At 35.6% G+C, this 24,728-nt stretch overlaps 1 protein-coding gene across 5 annotated transcripts in view; it reads left to right on the forward strand.

The window, feature by feature from the left end:
• Positions 1–24,728, forward strand: part of LRBA (LPS responsive beige-like anchor protein) — a 367,896-nt gene that overhangs the window by 253,315 nt on the left and 89,853 nt on the right. For all 5 annotated transcript variants that reach the window (XM_033513748.1, XM_015624023.2, XM_015624025.2 and 2 more), the window contains 3 exons: positions 11,762–11,902; positions 13,060–13,179; positions 23,588–23,740. In XM_033513748.1, coding sequence (XP_033369639.1) covers positions 11,762–11,902; positions 13,060–13,179; positions 23,588–23,740 — 414 coding nt within the window. The remainder of the gene's footprint in view (positions 1–11,761; positions 11,903–13,059; positions 13,180–23,587; positions 23,741–24,728) is intronic.

A 24,728-nucleotide genomic window follows, 5' to 3' on the forward strand; every position in this document is an offset into this window, starting at 1 on the left:
AATGGATTGTGGTTAATATTGCTGTCAGCCTGACGAAGGCTCCTGACAAATGCCAGGAGTGCACTGCCAGTCTCTTAGCCTGCTTTGACTCAAGTGTTTATTCTTTAAGAGGTGACTATAGTTTGGAATGAGTATTACATATTATATTCAGAGAGGTATATATTTTATTTACACAACAGACACAGTTTCCCACCAGAACGTGGGGCTTTTTCTGCATTACTTATGTTATTCATAAGAACATTCTTTTCCTTATTCAGTCAAAGCAATAAATTGCATTGTATTTCTGAACTTGGGTAAGAAAAGAAAACAGAAGTAAGAATACATGGCAAATACTGAGATATGGAAGCATGATTTTATACTTTCAAAAGTTTGTTACAAGATCTTGCTATATGCAAGGAGCTGTTCATAATTTTCCTCTCATAAGGCACAAGATTTCTGTAAGATCATAAACTGTCACTACTGGGAGAAGAAATTTATGCTCTCTTAAATCTTCTTTTCTCTGCACTATAGCTACATGTGTACATAATAATATTTTTATTCATATCTTTATCTATTCTATGCAATATTTGCTAAATCATCATAAATTTTATAGAGGCTGTTATGTATGTATTGACTTCTTTTCCAGTCAAGTGTACAAAAGCGACAAATAGATCTCACCTTCAGTGAAGTGAGGTGTTTAATTGGTATGTGGGAGCCTCTAATAAAAACACACCTTGACAGAAGAGAAATAATAGATTTTTTTACTATGAAAAATTAAAGAAGCTTTGTTGTTCTGATGTCAACTTTGCTGTTGGGTGTTCTTCAGCATGCCAGCCTGAATTTTGTTGCAGGGTGCCGATTTCAGGAGCCACAAATGCACTGCATGTAAAACTTGTGTTCCATATTTTTCCTTGTGTGGAAGCAGATTGGGGTAGGCATTGAATTTGCTTAGTTATTTACCTCCTGGCAAACAGAAACTAAAAATGTTTTGATGTGAACCTATTATAGTTTTGCAAATTTTTAAAAGAAATCTTTTTGTCTAGAGAGGCATTAAAATCTGCACAGATATGCTGTGAATCAAGTGCTTTCATGTAGGAAATGTAAATTACATTTTATTCAGCTCATGCTGAATACACACAAAAGGAGTGCACTTAAAACTGATGAACTCACCAGGACTCATTGTCCTTCTAAGCATGAAGTGTGTTCAAAAATTGGACATTAAAGGAGGATGAGAGGAACAGTGTGAGAAATAACAAGAGTGGGTGCAATGGCAGTGCCTTATTTTGATTGGCAATAACATCTGGAATTTAGGTGCTAAAACTTTTGAGGCTTGGCACTGCTGGGCTCAGCACCTGTCCTGGCTGCCTTGTAATTGGTATTTCAGGTAGGAAATTTGTCATCTGTATCTGTGACAAAAGATACCACTTAGTTAAAAAGTATTCCAAAGTCAGACAGGATTACCTCAGAAGGAAGGTACAAATATTTTTTCTTTCAGGATGCTTCATGTGAATCCCTGCTTGAAACAGGACATTACAGGAAATAAAATATTTCAAAATTTGTATTGAGATCCATGGTACTTATGAGATGGTCCATTAAATTTTCTAGAATTTTGGATATCTCAAGAAACAGTGTTAGAGGTATTAAGACCAGCCTGAATGATACCAGGGATATCAGTGATATCTGGAAAGAACACGTTTTTCATTATTCATTTTATATTCTGTTACGGATTTTGTTATTTTTAGTATAAAGTATATTTATCAGATTCTCCCCATTTTCATGCTTTTTTTGTGAAACACACGTTGCTTCTTGGAGGAGAGGAGCACTTCATCCTCCCTAAAATGTAGGTTGACAGACCTAAACATTTGACATAACCATGTTGGGAGAAACTTTCAGAAGAAGGGAGGCATACAAGCAAGTAGTATTCTGAGCAGAACCTTTCTTATGTTGGCTCCATTTAGAAAACCATGAAAGAGCAAAATCTAGCTGGAAGAATGAAGACTCTTTTCCTGATCTGGTTTATTTGCATACACAGAGAACTGAAAAGGGAAGAGAATTGTAAAGATTGTCTTTGAAGGAGGCTGTGTAAGATTATTAAGTTCACATCCCATGACAGTGCTAGAACTTTAGGACTATTATGGGCTTTCTTTGTTTAGATTGGATAATCTGTTTTTTAATTAGAAACAGTACAAACTAAAGTGTTGAGTAGTCTACTAGATTCCCTTGAAAGTTTTGACTTGATGGTATAATTATTTTCACAGTTATAAATGGGGAAAAGTGATTTTGTGAAACTGGAATGTCAGTGACACTCAGACAGATGCTGTCCTGAGAGATAAAGTGGGTCAATTATCCTTTCTGACAGCTGAGCCGACTTGCCAAAATTGGGAGACAGAGCTGCAAACGGCCCCAAGGGTCCGTGGCCGATGTGCCACAGCCCTCTGTCCCTGTCCCTCTGTCCCCAGCCCGTGTCTGCAGCACCAGGGTCAGGGAGCCTCCCAGAGCGAGCCTTGTCCCCGCCAGCCTCGGCGCCTGGGCTTCAGCACCACGGACAGGGACACCCCGAGACTTTTGGAGGAAAAGCGCAGGGATGGGCACAGCTATGAGAAAGACCGATTTGTTTAAATTAAATAGCTATTGGTGTTTAAGGCTGACTTACACATGGCCCTTAGAGGCACTCAGCTGTTTGGATTTTAGTGTCAATTTCCTGTTTCGCTTTAAGGATGGAGATTGAGTTGATATGTTGATTTGAGTTTCATGCAGCATCTATCTCAGGACCTTTTTTGTAATAAACAAGTGATTTCCATGTATTTTCCAACAAACGTGTGATTTCCATAGTGGTCTGTTTCTCCACAACTTATATGGAGACCTGCTGAGGCTGGAACTTGACCCAAATGCATCTCTGGGATACTTTATCAAAACATATTTTCTGAAATCCTACTCTTAGTGCAGATAGATTTAAAAAAAAAAAAATAAAAATTCTGGTAATTTATGTTGCTGTATGACAATGTTATAACCATCCTTTTATAGCATCACCTTTGGGTGGTTTTTTTGTCTTTAGTTGATTATTCTCTGTGTCATACCACCTCCTCTAAATATTATAAAGAATATTACAAGTGGATGATAGAATGAATCTCATTGCCATTCTTACTTTCTCTTCCATGTTCTCTTCCCACCAGAGGCTTACATTCTGAAGTCACAAGAAGCATACTATGTGTACATCAGATGCATATATCAGTTTCTAGCTATCTTCCAGCAGTCTTTTAAAATGCTTTAAAGAATTTATTTAGGTATTAGGGCAAAAGCCAAATTTATAGGGTCAGAAAGAATAATTTTGGTAATAAGCCTAATCTTAATCTTGCTTTGCCTCAAGGAGGAATATAGTTTGGAATGTAGAAAATCCCAAATACACGAAAAACTGCAGCTCATAATTAACCACGGATGTTCAAAATTATACACTAAGTTTGTATCTGCTGTTATTGTCCATCTTGCTCTTGTTTCAGTTTTAGGTGCCCTGGACATATGTCATCATATTTCCTCAGTTGGAAATGAACTGAGGGAGGTTCATGACATTGTAAATGATCACAAGAAATCATATGGTACATGTTTGGTCATAAAATCTTCTAGAAATCAAAATAAAATAATTTCACACACATGTCCTGGGCCACAAACATTTTTAATGTGTGTTTTCTGTCTTCTGTAAAGTGAAAGTTATTCTCTTGCTACAGTCTCTCTTCCTTTTTATATTCACACATTTGAACTCAGCAGATTATGGATGCTACAGCACACAGCTGTGTAACTCAGATTTCTGAACAAGCATGATGGTGGCCAAGTTAAAAATTGCACTCATATGGGAAATGAATATGGGATTTTTCTCACCTAGCTAGAGCTGTCTAAAACTGAGTTGGTCAAACTCCTAGGAGCAGGAGGTCTCTGGGGGTCAAACAACAATCCAGGTTTAAAAAATAGTGGTCAGAAAATGAAATAATGGTAAAATAATGATAATCTTTATTTAAGGAGGAGTTTAAGGTAGTTCTCAGGTCGTGGACCGTGATGCAAAATTCAGCTGATCTTTCCAAAACTCAAACATCAACAGATAAAAATGTAGATCAAATGAGGGAAATCAATACAAAAAAAATTATGAAGAAAAAATTGTGTGATCCTAAAAGCTTGAGGTGAATAATTAAAAAAGATTAATTAAAATAATTTAGGTATCATATCCAGCCACGTTCAGGTCAGAGGCACAGGAAATAGACCCTTATCTGTGGTGCCTGGCTCTGACACCCAAGAGAGCACCTAAGTTTAGCCTAAAACCATGGAGGACAGCTTTTAAAGTTAAGTAAAGAACCTAATAATGTGAGTGTGTAAGTTAGAGTTCTGTTAAATCACTAAGTGGAACATTAGAGTTTGGAGTTTTAGTGAATCAAAGATGGACACTTAGGAGTGTTGTCTCTTCCTCCTTCTTGTCTTTCTTCCTTCTCCATCTTCTTCTAAGGTTTTTTGGGTAATAATGAGTGATTGGATGAAAGAATCTGCAGTGCAGCACACAGCTGTCAGGTCATTGGGTCAGTAAAGGAAATAACTTGGCATTTGATTATTGGATAAATAGACACATAGAATACCTTGGAGAGATTCTTGATTCTCCATTTTGCACCCCTCTATCTCAGTGTATGTAGCACCTTGTACTCTGTGTATATGTAATATAGATAAGGAAAGAATAAACAACTCAGCCCAAACATGAGAAAACAGGACCGAGATTGAGAAAATCAATCAGAATCTGATTCTGATTGAAATCAGATGCCTCAGATCAGAAACACTGATCTGCCTCAGAACCAGAAACACAAGGTTTGTTTCCAAAGTGGAGTGGTCACTGACATTCCAAAAGTTTGTTACTCTATTCAGCATAGATGCTAATCTAAAAAAAGAGTGTGAAAAGGGAGCTGATGAAACTTTCTGACAATGCTCATCTGTTGATGGTATTGAAGGTGATGGCTAGCTAATCAGGAGATCCAATGAAACAGGGAATGAGATGATGGATGAATTCACCTTCGGAGCAAAGCGATGCATGTGTGAAACAAGATATGTTGATGGGCTCTTAGCTGACTATTTGTATTCAGGATTGATATAATCTGATTGGAATAGTTCTATGAAACAGTGCAGATTACAATAAAAAGCTCTTTATACATTCTCAAGTACCCCTATGTAGCCTTCTGCTGCTCCATTTCTCAGGTTTGGTGCTTACATTTATTACAGAACAATGTTTATTTTGTTTGCCTTGAGAGAAATCTGCAGCAAATGCAAGTTTGTGTTAGTTTTTGGCTTGGGGTCTTGTGCTCTTAGTACAAACAAAAGGGATTATGTTTTTAGTTCTGATTGTCTTATGTGGATCTGGTGTTAGGTAAAATGTCAGCTGTTTTCTGTGGCTTGTATGATGTGCTGGCAGAGGAACATGGTCTGTGAAAGGAAGGCAGACAGAGAATGTTTTCATCTCCTACTATGACTCAAGTGTGTGTGGCTTCTCACTTAATCCTATTTCTCAAAATCCATAGAAGAATTTTTTGTTTGTTTGTTTGTTTGATTTTTAAGCAAGTGAATAATGGTACAGAGTTTTCTTTCACTTGACAGGTTAAGTCATGGAGAGTGAATGCAAATACTTTTGGCTGGCAGGGTTATTTTCTAAGTAAGTCCATACCCTCCTCACTCCCTGCAAGCAGCTGGATTTCCCTCATGATTCCCAGGGACATCCAGCTTCCTTTCTCCCTGACCTCTTGGAAATGTACAACACATAACAACTGTCTTCAGCCTGGCTTCCCAGAGTATTAGGGTGTAATACCTCAGATACAAAGTGTTTGCACATTCAGTTGTGTTGAAACCTTACTGTGTTTCATTAGTGTGTGCTGAATTAATTTGCAGTTCAGCAGTGCATTGTTTTGCAGTCTGCTACAGGTGGTGTAATATCATTTGATATTATTGTTGATAATGTGAATGGAGGTTTTTCTTTTATATTCAAATTCCTCCAAGATTTTAGGTGACATGAGGCATATCCTGTCACTGACATATTGCTAAAACATCACTAATCTGCATAATGGAGTTTTTTCCTCTTTCATTTTTATGCTTAACATTAGCTTATGACGTATATTTTTTAACTGTGAACTTTGGGAATCTTCTGTCTTTTGCACCATTATTGTGTATTATTACATATATTATTATATATATGTGTGCTCTTAAAAACATCTGAAATATAAACCATATGGACAAATACTTAATTTGCATGCACATGACCTTTTTTTGCTTATGCTGCAGCCCTTTATTGAATTCTCAGTTTTATGAGACTAGGAACTGGAGTATTTAAAAGATTTTAAAATAGAATGTGGTGATGTGTTTATATCAAAATAGGCAGAGTACACTCACTAATATTCATAATTATTGCAGTTTCAAAAAACTGCAATACAAAAAGTGTTCAACTAGGGAATTCCTTATTTCACTATGAAAGCACATGAAATTCAAGTAGCTGCTTGTGTTCTTAAGTGACTAAAATATGGTTCACAATTAATAATAAAAAATAGCCTATCAGTTCAGAATTACTGTATATCACTGAAATGCTTACTATAAAGGGGAAGAATAAAAAGGTTCTGTCAAGTTTATCCCTTTGGCTTCAGATAAATTTTGATTTATCCAAATTCATATATCCCCCTCCTAGCCTAGTCTTTGATGTAGGTTTTGGGGGGCATCTGCTGTGAAACCAGCAGATGTTTTTTTGTAAATGAATTGGTAAAGACTGTTTTTCTCCTTGATAAATTGTTTCCATTTTTTAAATCTTACAGCTAAAGGACACTTTGGTTGATCAATGAGGGCAGCTCAAACAGCTCAGCAGATAATTGTGTTTATTGTTTTTTTCTTTGGGATATAGTTCTTTAATGAATTTGTGTTAGATATGCCTTAAAGGTAAGATGCCCTCTAAAGAAGATGGGACCTAATATTTAAGAAAACCATAGTCAGTTGTCTGAGAGGAAGAATGGTGGGTCTAGTAGTGAGTGAGAGTAGGCTGAAAGGGGGGAATAGCATTTTTTTGGCTGTTCTCAAGCCCAAAAAGGACATATGAGAGAATAATGATATACATTATATGAGTTTATTCCCAGATGTTTCCCAGCTGACCTAAGTGGATAAATTTGGGGTTTAGTTAAATCCTTGCATCTTGTCATCATTGTATCTCTGTTTGGAAAAAATAAGTGTTACTCAGTGATCAGGACATCCTACTGACAATAGTCCAAGTATTGGCTAGTTCAGTCAATTTTGTGTTGGTGATACCTAAAGTAACTAAACAAGGTTTGAGTGCAGCAGAGTTTCCAGCAATTGGCATGTTTATGGAGAAAACCAACACTGAAACACTGAACACATTTCAGTTTCCTGAATGATAGAGTACATTGATAAGTGGGCAGGCAGAGAAATCTTAAGGGTGGAAGAAATGCCTTAAAATGGAAGACCTGAAGAGCTCCACTTGTCATGTTTATTAAAAAGTCTAATTATAGTCTTTAAGTATCTTTAAATTCAGAATATACTGGATAAGTAGAGACTCTGAGATACGTCGGAGAGAAGCTTAGTAAGATCTCTTTGATAACACATGAGTAAATTCATAACCAAACTAAAATACATATGTTTTTTAGAATGAGGCTAAGAATTATCAGAAGAAAAAGCTTCCAAGAAAAGTAGCAGATTGTCCACATACTCAGGAGTTAGATGCCTTTCTGGAAAGCAGCTTGGCCAAATACAGCTTGAGTTGTAATCAAGTATAAATAGTTGGACTCCAAATCATGTAATGCAAAGGCATTTAACCTCTTGTCACGAAAGCTCAAGGCTAGATGATATGACCTAAGGGTCCCCCTGGTCCTTTAGGCCCAATATGAAAAACATCAGTAATGAAAACCAGATCATCTCAAAAATAAGATGTATGGGAAGCAAACATGTTTGGCAAGAATGCTACCAAACATGATTCAGTAATACATAAAATTGTATTCACAGGAATACAAATACCTGGTTGTATGTGGGTAAGAAAACAGCGTAAGAAATCAAAAGGAAAAGCATATTTTCTTTTTTCCCCCTCTTTATTTAATATTTTTGTTTTTACTTAATTTTATTTTTTAAATTTCTTTCCTTTTTTTTTATAGTGAAGTTGTGAAATATTTGGAGTAACACCATTTAAAATATGAAAGCACATTAGATAGAATAAAAAACAATGCTTCTTAAATGCAGAAGTATAAATAGTCAGATTAGAATTCTTTCTTTACAAAATTTCAATATGTTTATTTAAAATTATTAGCAATTTTCCAAAATTTATATATTCTTGACCATGAGTGGCAGAGTCCAGGAGAGATTGTGCCGTCTGCAGAGGAGCAGTGAACATTCTGCTGTCTTCTGTTGGGTGCAACAGGGCCTCTTGTGGAAGCAGAGGCAAGATGGGTCAGTGTTCCAATGTCTGACACAGCGCAGGAGTGAGAAATAACAAATAAAACTGTACACCACAGTGTCTGGACATATATGAAAGGAGTAGATGATAAGAGTCAGTGTGTTTTCTCAGTATTTTTCAGCAAACCATTTTTCTTTGTTATGTTTCAAAGGAAGCAAGCAAGCTTGGTCCAAAGACTGAGATTTACCATAATCAGTTCTTAGTAAAGATGTGAATTTTTTTTATTTTGTGGTATTCCTATATTTGAGAGTACTTGAAAAAGTAATATCAAATGAGTTGTTTTGTTCTTGTTTTTTTAAGAATGGCTTTTAAGTTTTATAATCGTAGCACATGTTGTTACAACAACCACTTTAGGCCAAAAAACAGATGATCATGCCTTACAAAAAGTGAAAACAAAAACTACCTTAGCCCAATTCCTGTCTCAGTTTGGATCCTCTTTTGAATGAATAATGACTTGGAAACCATACACATAATTAATTTTTCAACATGATTTCAAAACTTTGCAGCTGTAAGTGACTTTTTCTTCATTTTTACTCCTGCAACTTCATCCATTGTTTTTGCTCTGTGGAATTTTTCTCTCTCTACTTTTCATTTTTCCCTCTCCATATAAATAAACATCTTTTATTGGTGAACTAATACCTGATTTTCCTCTAGGAAAAGAGGTGCTGCAAATAAAATACATTCAGGAATTTCAGGATAGGAAAGCTTTTCAGCTCATTCTTCCTTAGAGGTCTATAGCTATAGAGAAACTGTGTTGTGCAGTGCAAATTTGTGGTCTCAAGCTAGATCTAGCATAGCTTACTTTGGAGCTCTTCTTTTTCCCTTGGCATTTACCCACAGGGGAGGGAATACAGTATGTAATCACGATTCCCTGTTAATTTTGCAATATGAAATAACTGAGAAATTTCAATTAATTTCTTCTTTTTTTTTTTTTTCTTTATTCTGTAGTTAACTGTGCCCAGTGCAGTGTAACACAGTAGAATCACCTCATCCTTAGAAGCAGTTGTCAGAAAAATATGGGCCTGCCTGTTAGAATGTATTAGCCCAATACATTGTCTCCATTTTATTATGAAGCTGCTGGGGAAGCTGTGATATAGAGCACTGTCATTACAGATCTATTGTTAGAAGGGCTCTACAGTCTTCTGTGCACTGCCATTAATTTATAGCAGTAAACAATATGTAGCCCTCCAACTGCAGCAAAGCAGAATCTTTTAATGAGGTGGATGTTATTACCACAATAAATCAGTGCATTCGTGTAATGTATAATTCAATGTGTGTATTCCCACTGTAACTTCTCTGAGTAAGCTGATAGTGTATCATTGTCAGTGCACAGCTCCACAGTTCTTTTTTTTTTCTTTTTTCTTTTTTCTTTTTTTTTTCCCTAAGCTTTTTTCATTTGGGGATTATTTTTTTTTATTTGCTTGCAAATAAATGTGACATGTCTTGATAGTTGTCCTGTTGCAGGCTTCAGAAACCAACTGTAACAATAACAGCTAAAATCAATACTGTGAATTCTGGCTATATAGATCTCTGCATGATACCTTTTTTTATTTTTTTTGAAAAGAGAATGGAATCAATTCTAATTGGGTTTAGCTTTATATTCAAGGAATGTAATTTTATAACTATTGATTTGGGCTATACTCATTTGGAGAGTAATAATAGAGGCAGATAAAGAGAATATATAAAATGTTACAGAACCATACAACACAACACTGTTCCTATTTTTAATTTGTATAATTTGTCTACCAATGACCTTCTTTCTTCTTTTTCTCCCTCAAGCATATCTGAGCCTTTAGGGGAAAATCAGTACAGATGGAGATTCCAAAATGGTTCTTATAACAGAGAGACTTCTTGGAGTCAGTTTCATACTTCCCTGGAATAAATTTGCTAAATCAGATAAAAATCCTTTTATACAGGAACAACTTCTTTTAAGGGGTTATATTTCAAATTAGTGAACTGCAAAAATAGTAATTAACCTAAGATGTTTTTCTCTATCCTACTGCAATGTGAAAGCTGCTCTAAGTAAAAAATGTAAGATTAGATTTTAGGTCATTCAAAGATCTAATCTGTCCTAGAAGAGAAAATACTTTGAAGCTTGTATACCAAATTTAACATGAGCTGCAAAGAAGCAGTTATTTGAATAATCATAATCTCAATAGCAGACAGAGTTTTTCACTTGAACTCTGCTTGAATTGAAGATGAGGTTACTGATACTTTTGTTCAAGGACTTTTAGTTTTTCCTCACCTTGTAGTGTATTCTTAAGTATACTTTTTCTTGAAAAAGAGAGAGAAGGAAATACTGTTTCATGTTTGTTCTTTGCTTTTATTTGAATGCACCCATTGTCTGTACAGATGAATATAATTTACATTAATAACATACAGTGTGCTCAATCTATATACAAAATTGTATTGCATACATATTTTACATATATATCCAGAGATATTTTAGAGCTCTTACAGCATTTTATATGTGGAATTTCTAAATTCACTTTTGGGTTTCTCAGTGATTTGTGTGACCTATACTCACGTTTTTTTCAAATCATTTATACAAAAGTCTGCTGAGGAAGTGCACAGCTATAGATAGCAAAATATTATGTTTCCTACTTTTAAATAAATCCCTGGGTGTTTATATTCTAGGTAAGCACTGAACAAAGAATAATAGTATTGGTCAAGGTGTGATAGACATTTTTAGTCATACATACATTGTTTCTTTTACATCAATGTTTTATATAGAAATTCTGCTATCTCATTTGTCTGTTTCAAAGGTTAAGATTCTATGAATTAAGTAAAGCTTGGCTTGAGGTGGTAAATGGAAAGCATAGAAACAAGAGTAGTAATATCAAAATTCCAAGTCCACTGTTAATATTCTGTCACCCCATCAATCACTACTTTTTCTCCAAAAAAATATAAAAAAAAATGTTTCTGAATGTTGCTTACTATTTGCTTAATAGTGTATCCAACATGCACACATATCCGCAGGCACCCAAGTTAAACACCGCTTTGTCCCAGACATTCCATTGTGAATTGGATGGAGTCAGTGACTTGAATCAGCAGCAAATGGGGCCTGTATTAATGCAGAGGAGATTTTTCCAGCCAGCCGTGTGTGTGTGCATGGAATCCTGGTTCCAAGTACACAGACCTCCTCAGGTACTTACAGGAACCAACATCTGCTTTTGCAAAGCACCAAATCTTGTCTTCTCTGTGCATGCCAGTAATTCTTCTGGTTACCAAAAAGACAAGGGGAGTAAGCTGTGATGTAATGTAAATGTATCTTTACATTAATCTTACTTGCTTTTAATGAGTTTGTTTTTACCAATCTTGCAGCCTATTGGAGCTTTGAACCCAAAGAGAGCAGCATTCTTTGCTGAGAGATATGAATCATGGGAAGATGATCAGGTCCCAAAATTTCACTATGGCACTCATTATTCAACAGCAAGTTTTGCACTCACGTGGTTGTTAAGGATTGTAAGTATATTGTTTAAAAACGCTTTTCTTTTAAATGATAATAAGAGCTACAAATATCTAAACTAAAACTGAACAGTATATGAGAGTACTGAAATTTTTAAGTAATTGCAATCAGTAGCATAGGAGAAATGTGCTCCAAAATTCATTCAGCAAGTCAAAATTTTTTTTCTGGTACAGCCTTTTCAATTCAGTAAAGCTTTTTCTCCTTAAAAATTGCTTTTTAGTATACATGCTTCTTTAAATATGGTTAACTTCCTTTCCTTGAATATTTTCTGACTAGACCAAATAACAAGCATTTCTAGTTCTTAATTAATGCATTTAATTTTCCCCTCCTAATGCGTGTGAGTTGGTTTCTGATGATCATGAAGGTCTTTGATATAAATAACTAATCTTTAAAAATCTGCTACAATTTATATGGAAGTAACTTTGAGCTGCTACATATTGATAAAGTATTGGTAAAACAATGTGATTTTCAATAAAATTGAAAGGCGATTTATCTCCTAGGAAGTAATTTCTTTGGGAAAGCATTAGCAGCACATCATTAATTAAAGCTTGTTAGAATGTACAAGCATACATAAATCCTTGAAGTTATTTATAGTGCTTAGCTAATTTCAAGCAATTATCCACTAATATGTACTTAAGTGTTCTTTAACTAAGAGGAGGCTTTTAAATCTTCCAAACATTTTTCTAAATCGTAAATTATATATGAAACAGTAACAGTCCTAAAGCTCTTAGTATTGAATGCTACCTTTTGGATTAACATATCACCTTGAACAAAGTAAAACACGTTATTTTTGTTACACGCCAGTTTAATAAATATCTCAGGCATCTGAGCTTTTTCATGTTGTTGAGAACAATTTGTGTCACAATTGACAAATGTAGTTTTTAGTAAAGGCTTTTCAGTATTTTCCTATGATTTTATTTGCCTTTCTTTATCTGAGTATGTATGTGTGGAGTAAGATTAAAAAGCATTTTATTGAACAAACAAGTATAAATTTGTATTTCTCATTCTTAAATAAAAGAATTAAACCTTTGCTATTGAAAAATAGCATCATTCACAACCAGACCCCAAAATAATGATAAATTCGTTGTTTTACCATGAAATTTCTGAAGAGGTGCATTGTTTTTTTTGTGTTAATTTTTTTATATGTATTTAGGAACCCTTCACAACACTTTTCCTGAATCTACAAGGTGGGAAATTTGATCATGCAGATAGGACATTTTCGTCTATTTCAAGAGCGTGGCGCAACAGTCAGCGTGACACTTCTGACATCAAGGTAAAACATTTCCTGAAAGATGTTAATGTCTTTTATAGAGCCCCTGCCTTTACAGTAGCTGGGAGTGTAGGATGGAAGGAAGAAGACTCGGAGCTATCCCATCATTTGGGAAAAGATACAAAGGAAATGACTTGTGGTTTTACTTTAGTCAGAATATTTCAGTGAAATCTTTTGTATAACTATAGCAAACATTTTTAGCCCTAAGACTGAAATATTTTGAATTGGGGAGGAAAACAAAGGAAACAAGGATGCTGGCAGTGGTGGAAAATGTCAAATCCAAGCAGGTAGATTAATATCTGAGTTGGATTTTTTAATGGGAGGAAGGATAAGAAAGTGTAATGTGAAGAAATCAGGGTCTATCTCGAGGATGTCGTGCAGCCAGCAGAAGACCTAAGTGATGCGAAATCATTCACTCACATTTATGGTGAGCAGACAATTTAGGAAAGGGTTGATTTGCAAATTAACGGAATGTGAAAATTATCAATGAATAATGTTGAAAAAGATGCCTTTCTTGCATCTGTGAGTCCCCACCAATAGAACTGAAGGCAATCAGTGACTAGTGGAATTAATACCACTTAGAAAAATATCTAATGTCTATATGAAACTGGGAAAGAAGAGTTTAGAAATTACAAACACACTAGTTTTTTTTCAAATTAATTAATTGGTAATTATGGGCTTAATTTCCTTGTAACATGCAACATTGGCAGATGGAATTTCAGAGTGCATTTTTGGTTGGTTTTTTTTTTTTTGAGAAATGGAGAAGGAGAAAGATATCAGTAGTGGAGAAATCAAGTATTTAATATGGAAAAAAAAGGGAGCCAAGAAATTATGAGGTGAGTTTAACTACAATTCACAGAAAAATACTTAGGCAAATAATCAGACTGTGTTTAAGTGCCAGGAAGATAGCTTGGAGACAAGCAAATGAAACACATGTTTATCAAGAAGAGATTATGTCAAAGCAATCACAGTTTCTGATGAGAAAAGGTAACAGACCTTTTGAGCAGAGAAGAAACAGATGATGATCTTAGTTTTTTACATTGTCTTATGAGTGAGCTGGGATTACTCTGTCTAAAAGAATCTACTGTATTTGGAGAATAGCTACCAGCAGTTCATTATTAAAACTGAAAGATGTACTGAGCAGAATTCTTCTTGATAATAACAGGTTAGGCCTCGGTTTCCATTGATACTAGATTGGGAGGTTGTGGAAGTGTAGTGGAATGGGTAGAGCTTCTTGCAGAAGGCAAAGAACATTTTAGAAAAGTGTTAGGGGAAGTTTATTAGGGAGAATTAATAATTGTAATTTTCATGAAGCTTCTCATACAGTTATAACACAAAGAACAATCTATTGTGGAAAAAAAAAGAGAAATATTTAGGGTTCTAGTACATCACCAGTGCATGTGAATTCACAGTATTATGATATAACAATAGTGAGTACCATTTCATGGAAGACACATAAACAGAAAATAATGGAACTTCCAATGTATGACAAAAATCTTCATTTTTGCCCAGTTTTGATTTGGTCTGAGCTGGAATATTACACTCATAGTTGTAGGCTAGCTGGAGAGAATCCACACTGGATCAATGGTAACAATGCAAGGTCTTGAAAATAAAATGCAGGGAAAGATTGCTATGCTTAAGAAGCTATAAGCTATGCTTCTTTTTCTTCTAAAGCAGAGCAGATTAAGGAGGAACTTGTGTCCTTCTATTACATGGAGACTGCTGTAAGGGAAAAAGGAAATGAATCTCTGCTGTCCATGATGGATAGGGTAGGAATTAATGGTCTTAAATATCAGGCAGGTTTTGGTTAGAATCAAAGTAACCTTCCAAACAGAAAAATAAGAGCAATGAATGTTTCCCTGGCAATCAGTGTAGGGAGGATTTTCAGAGATGCTTAGGTAACTTTTGGAAATGATACATGTGCAAGCTGCTGCTGCCTTTAGAGGCATCCCTAATGTAAAGGATGATCTCTTGGAGTTGCTTACAGCTTCCTGAGACTGTTAATTGCTGTGAATTACATGATGCTGCTGTGAAGCATTTGAGTGAGCATTAAGATTGACTACAGGAGTCTATTAGTGAGATTGGATGAGCAACCAGGAAGGGGGATGAGATTGGGATTTCCATAGGGCATGTTTAAAGAATTACAAAGGAAATTGTTTTAATGTTTCCATCTTCACTGGAAATACCTGTATTCCCCATATCTCACTGCAGCTGTGAAAACCAAGTTTCCTGCTACTTGGTGCTCTACCTTTCAAGTGTTTCTGAAATACCTGGCTAAATGCAGAATACATGTTCTGTATGCAGAATTGCAACATTTTAGTCTCCTATTGCTTGAATGTGTTTAGTTGACTCATGTATGGAAGATGCTGAACAAAGTGGAACACGTAATTGTGCTCCTGCAGTTATTAGCAAGTAGGAACAAAGGAAAAATAAGGATTTGTTCCTCTTCCAGCTGAAAAAATGGCGATACTTAGAATAATTGCGCTGATTACAAGAAATGACTTCTCCTTGCTTCTTGTGTGGAAAGAGTGAATGCAGTTATTGATGCTTCTGTCCTAAGATTATTGTTAATCTTAGCTGGAAGCACTGTATGTTAACAGGAGCTGGCTTTGGAAGGATCTCTTGCTGGCTGGTATCACTTCAGTAGAGAAAACTGAATCATATGTGTGGTCACAACCAATCTGTGTCAATACCCTGGGAAAGCCTTGGGTCGATGATCAAAGCACAAAACCAATGCTCCTCTGTAGAATAACATTTCCTTGAACATAGCAAATTTTGATTTCAAGAGGTGCTATGTTGCATAAAATTAAATTTCCTAGTTCTCCCTATCCATTTATTTGAGCAATGCAAATTAAACATCCTTTGGAAGTCTGCTGGTGTCTCACTGCCACTCTGGCATTATTTACTAATTAGCTCAGGACTGGTGCCTTTAAATAATTAACCATGTGTTTTTAAGTTAAATATTCTGCACTTAAGAATACTGAATGTATTTCAATTCTGTGAGAGTACCATGTAGTGCTTTTAAAGTGCTATTATAGGCATAATAATTCAGTTATTTCTTAACTTACATTATAGGTGCAAACAACCCTGGTTAGTTTTGTTATTACCACAGAAAAAGCAGACCTGGATAGCTGACGCAGTGCTGGAGCCAGGCTAGCTCTGCACCATGCCCAGTGGGACACACCTTGGGAGCAGGCTGACCTGAGATGTGGCTTAGAGGCAATGTTCTACGACACGATGTGGCTGTCAGCACTGAGTGTGGAGGCAAGGATTGAGGAGGAGGCTGTCTGTATGGGTTCCAGGAACACATTTACTCACTGCAGGGATCAGGGACAAAGAGCAGAGCACAGCCCTCTGCAAGGGTTCTTATACTGGGAAGGCTCTGGGGGCGGGTAGAATCTCTTAGCAAATCTGGGGGAACTAGGGGCGGTACCAAAGGTGGGATTTGCAAGTTTCCAACAAATGGGGAAACACAGGGAGGAGACACAAACTGACAAGCAGGGAGACAATCCACTGCGGTGCCCTGCTTTAGGGGAATTCCAACGGGGAGGTCCAAGCCGAGGGTTGGTACAAGGGAGGATTGACAGGAACTCACTGGAACAAGGGGCAGGATCAGGGTGGGTTGGCACTCAAGGGGGAAAGCACAGGATTGACAGCCCAGGGGGGAGGGACAGAGAACATTCTGGGTGAGGAGGCAGGGCTGTGACAGGGATTGGCAGGGGACTGGGGAGGTACAACTTGGGGCAGAACAACTGAGCTGAGGGGTGACAGAGCATACCTACAGAACATAATATTTACAGCACAGAGAACACGCATGTGCCACAACACATAGCCTCCAGTATTTGTCTGCACTTGTTCAGAAGCTCCTTCCTTCTAGTTTGGCAGCTAACCTGTTGCAATAAATTTATTTCTCATTATATTTACAGCTGTGTAATTGTAACCCATGTAGCACTTTGCCTGTATTTTCTCATTTTCCACTGTAGCTTGCTAATTGTTTTCAGGGTTTTGGTTTTATTTTTGCTTGGTACCATATATACAGATTTTGAGATCATCTGAAATCCTCTTGCTGTCCTCCAAACAGCTATGTAGCCTTTTCTAAGTGTCATCTGGAATTTTACTTCTGCATCTTCTACACCAGGCTGTTAATGAGATTATTGACTGGTATTAAGAGCAGGGCAGACTCCATTACCGTGTCCTCCCAGTGTGACAATGAACTATTGATAACTGCTCTTGGAATATGGATTTCCAGCTTGGCTACTCCCACATTATTGTAACCCAATCTCAACTCCATTCTCTAGTCGGCTTGTAAGAAATGTCATGGGAGACTGGGGCAGTCTCAGAGGTCTTTCTCAAAAGTAAAGCAACACCTTGCCTCTTTTCTTTCACCATCCACTATTGCAACTTCCTTTTGAAAAGAGAATTAGATGGTTTAATGTAATTGATTTTTTTCACAATTTTAAATCAAGCTACAGTCACTAGTGTAGAGCTATGTACTGTTCTGCACGCCTTTTCCTCTGCTGCTTTGTGTTTGTTTGTTTTTCACATGCTTTGGGTTGCTTTTGGTGAATTTGATTAGTTTAGTTCAAAAAAATATGCTAGGAAACCATATATTAAAGAAAACATTAGTAAACTCCAATTACACTGTTCTAGATTGTTCCATCATAAAACGGACACTAATTTGTGAAATCCTGTAATATGACGCACAACTCTGGCAGCCATTGTAAGGACAGGGGAATGGTACTGAATATCTGAATTTCTATCTCATACAAGTATATTTGGCAAATTATGATCCTCATAGTGTAAAACAGCTGAATTTTACATATAGAAATGCTGCTTTGGCAAGTTAATTTTATTGTAAAACTCATTTGCATCCCAAAATCTTAGACAGTTTTTCTTTAAATCAAGCTTCATGTTTAAAGTCTCAGAAGTTACTGGAATAAAGTTGCTGTCAAACTGGCAACATCACCTTTGTACTGGAGAAATTTCATGTCTTAGTAGTCACAAAACAAGCAACGGCCAGCAAAATTCAGAAGCAAGTACCTAGAAATTCAAACTTTTAATCATAAACTCCATGTTTGGTGTAGCAAAATGTTTAACATATTTACGATGCAGATATTTGGTTTTCATAAAAGATTTGGTTTTGTGTAAAACTGTGCTAAGATCCATAACAGGAGAATATTTCCCTGAGTTTTAAAAAAATAAAGAAAATATATTCTAAATTCAGTCAGATCTGTGCATGGTAATCTCTGGGAATTTTAGACATCTGGATGTGTGGATCAGAAAGTTCCATCTAATACCTGTGATCTACATTTTTTATAGCCAGCCATGTTTGTATTGAAAATGAAGCAAATAATTTCAATATCTGCTCTGAACTCCTTGTGTAGATGTTTAAATAATAAATTTAGAGTAAGTTATGGACAAGTTTTCTGAAGTGCAAAGGAGAAAGAATGTAGTTATACATTAAGGTTTTCCCTCTTTCTCTGTCAAATTACCTAGTATGTAAATATGGTTAATACATACCATTGAATACTTTTACTTAGATTCTAAGTAATCTTAGATTCTAAGTAAAAGTAAAATAATTTTTAATATGTATACATACATATGTAACAGAATTTAAAGTGGTTTAAAGAGGCATGCTTTAATCCAATGAGATATTGACTCCATAAAATCTATTTATTGATCAATAAATGAATCAACTCTTAATTGGGGTTATGATATGTTTCATTAATTTACTAAATAAATATCTGGACTTTTTATAATCCTCTTTACTTAATTGTGAATTGCTGAAAGGTTTAGTATTTTTCTTAAACTAGAAACTGTTTGCGATAAAATTGCTTAGAACTTTAACACTGAGTGGTTAAACATGGACAAAATCAATTTCTTCATTAATTACCTTTAGCATTCTAATGGAAACCTGCTAAAGTAGTTTTCTTACCAAGTTGGCAGAGTTTCAGACAGTGTCTTGAGACAACTTCTTAGCTGACAATTTCTTTGTGAGAAACAACACACATGTAGCAGATGGAGGGAAACTCATGGGTAGTTAGAAATTGTACTTCCCAACCGTCTTGAAAATAATTTCATTGAAGTGTGATGAAAAAATTAAATTTGAGTTAATTTAATAGATTAGTATATCTTTCCTGAATGCCATTTAAATCCCTAGCAGAAGAGATAAAGTGTGGCAATATGAATAAAAGTCTAGACTTTTTTATACGCATTTTTATTATTCTGTTTGACAGGTTATATATAAGCTTAATATTGCTTGATATGATTGTGAAGTAATTTAGTTTGAAAATTTGGTATCTTATAAATGTTTCAATAGAATTAGGGATCTGTCATTGTTTCTAGACACCTCTGGAGATCATATAACTCTGCTTTAAAATGCATCAATTATTTTCTAAACGAAAGAAAAATAACATTTAATTGCATAAATGAAACAAAGTATCTTACATTAATTTTTTCATGCATGGTGACCTATATGAAAATAAATTACCACTGTTAAACTCACGTTCTGTTGATATTGCATGTTTGTAAAAAAATATTTTTAGTCCTTAGAAACTGTTGTTTCCATGTGTTACAGGGTATTTTCATTAAAGAAAATTAGTTATATGCAGAACTTTATAAACATTTTATTAAGAATCCTGAGCAGGTTGTGTTTTATTTAATAAATACTGTGTGTTAGATTCATATTGCTATTGACTGTGAGCTCCTTTGTCAGTTGTAATGAAAAGATGGCAGAATGACTGAAATATTGCCTACCATAAGGATGTCTTGGCTCTACCTTATAGAAATGATGAATTCCAACAGGGACATTTCACAAAGTAATTTTCAAACACAATCGTGCTAAAGCAAGAGCTTCAACAAATCATAGAGATATTTTGGGTTTTTTTCTGTGAAATTTAAACAAAAAAAAAAATGTGGGACAGTTTTTACCATTTCTGTACGTGTTCTTAATATGGAAAATTTCAGAAGGGACATGCTCAGTAGAGTCAGAAGAAGCATGGAAATAACCAAAATTTTTAGTTGGAAGAGAAGACCTCCAGAGGGAACAAATCCAAATTGACTAGAATCCTTTAGCTTGCAAAAAGAAACCCCTGAGGAAGAATGTGATGATCAGATAGAGTCTGTAGTTCCTGGAAGGGTGCATAGAAGAGCAAATGAGGAACTAACATTTACTAGGTTTCACAAAATGGGCATTAGGACTATCCACTGGAACTGTCAAGAAGCAGTTTTAGAACAGCCAAAGGAAAACCTGTGTAGACAAAACTACACTGTGGAACCCGTGCTTTGTCCAGTCTTTGTCAGTGTTCCTGGTGAGATATTAAAGGATTCTTCATTCTGGCCTCTCATGTCTGGTCTGCATCTTCCTGTGACGTTTGTCTGAAAACATTTAGTAACTCCTTCCTCCTGCCATTCAAAACAAGCAAAAAGTGCATTCATTGATTTTTTTTTTAACATTCTTGTGTGTCCAGGAGGTTTTGTCATTTTTGGACTTGCACACATGGGTCAGCATCTGCCATCTTTGTGTTAATCTGTGCATGTCATGTGATGATGTTAAAACAAAAAAAGACCCCAGAAATAGAGTTGAGAAGGACTGTTAAGGACTGCAGTTACCAGATTCATAAGGAATACTGGTTAACTTGATAAAATTAATACTTTGTGATCAGGTTGTTTTGTGGGTTTTAGGACAAACTATTTAACTAATGTTATCATTTTCACCTGCATAAAGCCATTGGAAATGGGCTCTAAATGCAACTCATTTCCAATGGCCACATGCATCTGTTTGCACTCCTGTTTTACCATGGGTAAATGCTACCACATGGCCAAGAGAAGAAAATTGCATAACAAAGAAGCTCCTTTTGTAGAAATATATCATAATGGTGACAGTGAAAAACTTTCTGAAAACTCATTTCTGGAGTAATGAGAAGCTTTATGAAAAGTTTCTAATAGTCAAACTAGAAATTACTGATAATTTTGAAGTTTCCAGCATACTGTTTCTGTGTAACCTAATGAAAGCAATGTGTTCTAGAAAGCCAAATACTTTCTGATCTTGAAAGAAACTAATGAATAGCTGTACAGATATATATTTAAAGAAGAAATAAAAACATTGGTAACATATGTAATGAGCTTGTATTTTAAGTGTTCAGAATCAGGGTATGATTTCATATTGGTGGTGTGTGCTGATACCAAATTTACAGTCCTGTGTATCTACTTTTTCTTTGCTGATTTCTGTGATGATAAAAACTGTAGCAACCTCAGTGTTACTTTACTTTTTACAAACTATTTTTTACTGCGTTTATCCTTGCGTCGTTCTTGTTCTTTCACTTACACAGTGAAATGGTTTCAAATCTATTTTTTATCAACTACTTGTCCAGCATTTTTTACAGAAGCATCTTTTTACCCTAGTTAATTAAGGGGACTGTAAACAAAAAGATGTACAATTCAAAGCCAAGCAGTGTTTCACACAAGGATGGAGGTGATAATAGCTTAATTCCTGCTTGATCTTTCCTGTCTTTGCCCTGGCTACTTCGGCTTGACCTTGCCCACAATCTGATGACCTCCTCATTGCACTCAGCCATTTGGAAAGCTGCTCATGCCATAGCTGGCCCTGAGGGGCTATCTGGGAGACCACTGAGCCATTGACCCATGTCAGGACTGCGTTTCAGATCTGATCTGCTGAGCTTCTGGTGTGGCTGCATCCTCCACCCTCGGCAGACAAAGCCGCTGGGGCAGTCTGATTTTTTTTTTCCTACTTCTCAAGTGGCCTGCAGCTTGCACTTGCTGTATGGAAGACCAATTTTACACCACTCATTTGCTATGAAATACACTTCCTGAAGCAATTACTTGTATTGATTCTTTCTTTACAAAGGAAGTAAATTCTCTCATTTAGTGGCTCAATTTTTCTAAATCCATCAAATTGCCAGGTTTATTGGGTGTATTTAAGTCTCAACATCAAGTTCCACAAAAAACAAACAAACAAAGAAAGAAACAACCTATCTTTTAAATATAGAGCAGAAAGATGTGTATTATGTCTTTATGGACTTTTTCTATTAAGTATTATACCTGGACATTGCAGATATTTTTATGGAAATGTGTAATTAAGGTTCTAATTGTATTAACTTAGATAAATATATAAATATTTATAAATAATAAATATTATATAAATAAATATATGTATTACCTACTGCATATTTTATAAAATGCATGACAGCTTAGGAAGTTGCAGGTCTGTTTGAAAAACAAGGAAACAATCCACTTATCTAGGAGAAAATCATTATGGGCTTGAGCATAATTTTCCTTCTTAGCACGTTATGTTCAGTTTTGCCCTAGAATGTATAATTTTCTGCTTAATAAAATTTTTGTTTAGCCATTACTATTATTTTGTTTTTCTGAGAAGACTTAGGAATCACAATTCCTCTCCTGTTTTTCCTCAGCCATGGTTGCTGTGCCAGCAAAGGTGCCAGAGCAAGCCAGCCAGGGAGGTGTTAATGCTGAGTTCCAGTCTTGTTCAGCACAGGTCTGGAACATCAAAAACATCACTTGTTTACAGCAGTGATGATCTTGACAAGGAAGTTAATGCAGACCTCGTAACCATGTGAAATCCCTGCCTTTTTTTTTGTCTTGTGTATGAAATTTTGTGTCATTCTTCCCTGTCATTTACAGACTGGACACATAATTGAGTAAATTAATTTTATGTGAAAGAAAAATACTGACTCAATTCAGCTTTGGATATTTTTATTTTTTTTGGGGTGTATTTGTTTGTTTTTATGGAACATAACTGGCATAACTCCAGGTATTTTAGAATTTACAAAAAAAATTATTTCTGGGCACTGAACAATCTTAGGTAATAGCCTAAACATTAGGTTCTTTGACCCTTTACATTAGAGAGAATAAGAATATAACTGGGTTTCATACCTTTGTAATTACTATCTATGGTACTAGTTTCAATCCAACTGTAGACTGCCATTTATGCATCAGCACTTTAAAATGTGTATTGTACTAAAATGTGGAAGAATCAGTTTTCAACAACTTTTTACTATCATTGATTGTCTGTACCTTTCCACTAAATGTTATCTGTACCATGTGGTGTTTATTACTTTGGTTTCTCTGTGGGTAATGTGCAACTAAAACCAGTGTTCTGAAGTTTTTGGTTTATAGCTGTTGTGTCTTAGTTCTTTGTCATGTTAAAAGCATGCTAAGGAGACATCATATCTACAGGTTTAAATTTTAGAAAATGCAAAAGGGGGATTTCTCCCTTCTAAGGAAGGAGGGGGAGGGGGATGTGTGTTGGGAGAATTTTGTATATTCTCTCAGCTTAATTCCATCCTAATAATTTATTTTTTTTTTTTTAACGTGACACAGTGCATCCTCTGACAGAATTTATAACATGGCATTGTTTTTCATTTATCTACAGGAATTGATTCCTGAATTTTATTACCTCCCAGAGATATTTGTCAACAGCAACAATTACAATCTGGGAGTGATGGATGATGGAACAGTGGTGTCTGATGTTGAACTTCCACCGTGGGCCAAAACCCCAGAAGAATTTGTTCGCATAAACAGGCTGGTAAGATGGCTCTCTTCTATTGCCCAGTCACTTCTGTCTTGCAAGATTCTTCTGAAATAATTTGGATCTTTGCCCGCAATATATATTTATAATTTCCATAGAACTATGTCTGAAATTATCTGAAGATACAGATTTACAAAGGTAGACAGAAAAAAGAATATAGTATTCTCATTCTTAGATTTATTCAAAAAAGTTTGAGTGTAGTCTAAATATGCAGGAGATGTTACCCTGTTTCTATGTCATCTTTTCTGATTCTAAAGAACTAATAAAATCACCACTCAAGACTATACAGAAGGCTTGAAAAATCTTGTTTAGTCATAAAAGTATTTGTCACTCTGATGACTTAAATGTCATCTTGAGGTTTCTTAGTTTTAGTGTCCATATAACTCCCAAGAGACATTTTCAATCTTCTGCCACCATTTTTTCCATTAAACTGATATTTTTCAGAGCCTTTTTTACAAGAAAATAAAACTAAATTCTCCTCTGCCTGCTTTGTTCCCAAACCTGTGTTACTGCTCTCTTCCCTGTTTTGGGAAATGCAGTTGTCAGCACTGCCTATGTTCACTGTGCCCTCTGGGCAGTGCAATGAATTATAGAATAACTGTCACTGGTCGTGTTTCAGCACATTCTCAAAAGCTCTTCTCAAAATGAAACAGTTCTGCATTGATGGCATTCTGAAATAAATAACAGAAGCTTTTCCTAGCAAATCTTGAAATATGAGGCTGCAGTTTTCATGTGGTAGCCAGCTAACTGGGCAATACTGAATCAAGGCATGGAAACTCTCAAAAACCTTTCAGATACCAGGCTTATCAGGACAACATCCTGATACTCCTAAGTCAGGAAATGGGAATCAAAAAAGTTTTGTTGGTGGCACATCAGACTTCCTAACATTGGAGAATCCTCATATCAGAAGAAATCTGTGGTTCAGAAGTTAATTAGAATGTTTTACACTGCACTTTTACTGGTGACGTGATACCATGGTTTTCAT

Source organism: Parus major, chromosome 4 (genome assembly GCF_001522545.3).
Source record: "Parus major isolate Abel chromosome 4, Parus_major1.1, whole genome shotgun sequence".
Classification (NCBI taxonomy): domain Eukaryota; kingdom Metazoa; phylum Chordata; class Aves; order Passeriformes; family Paridae; genus Parus; species Parus major.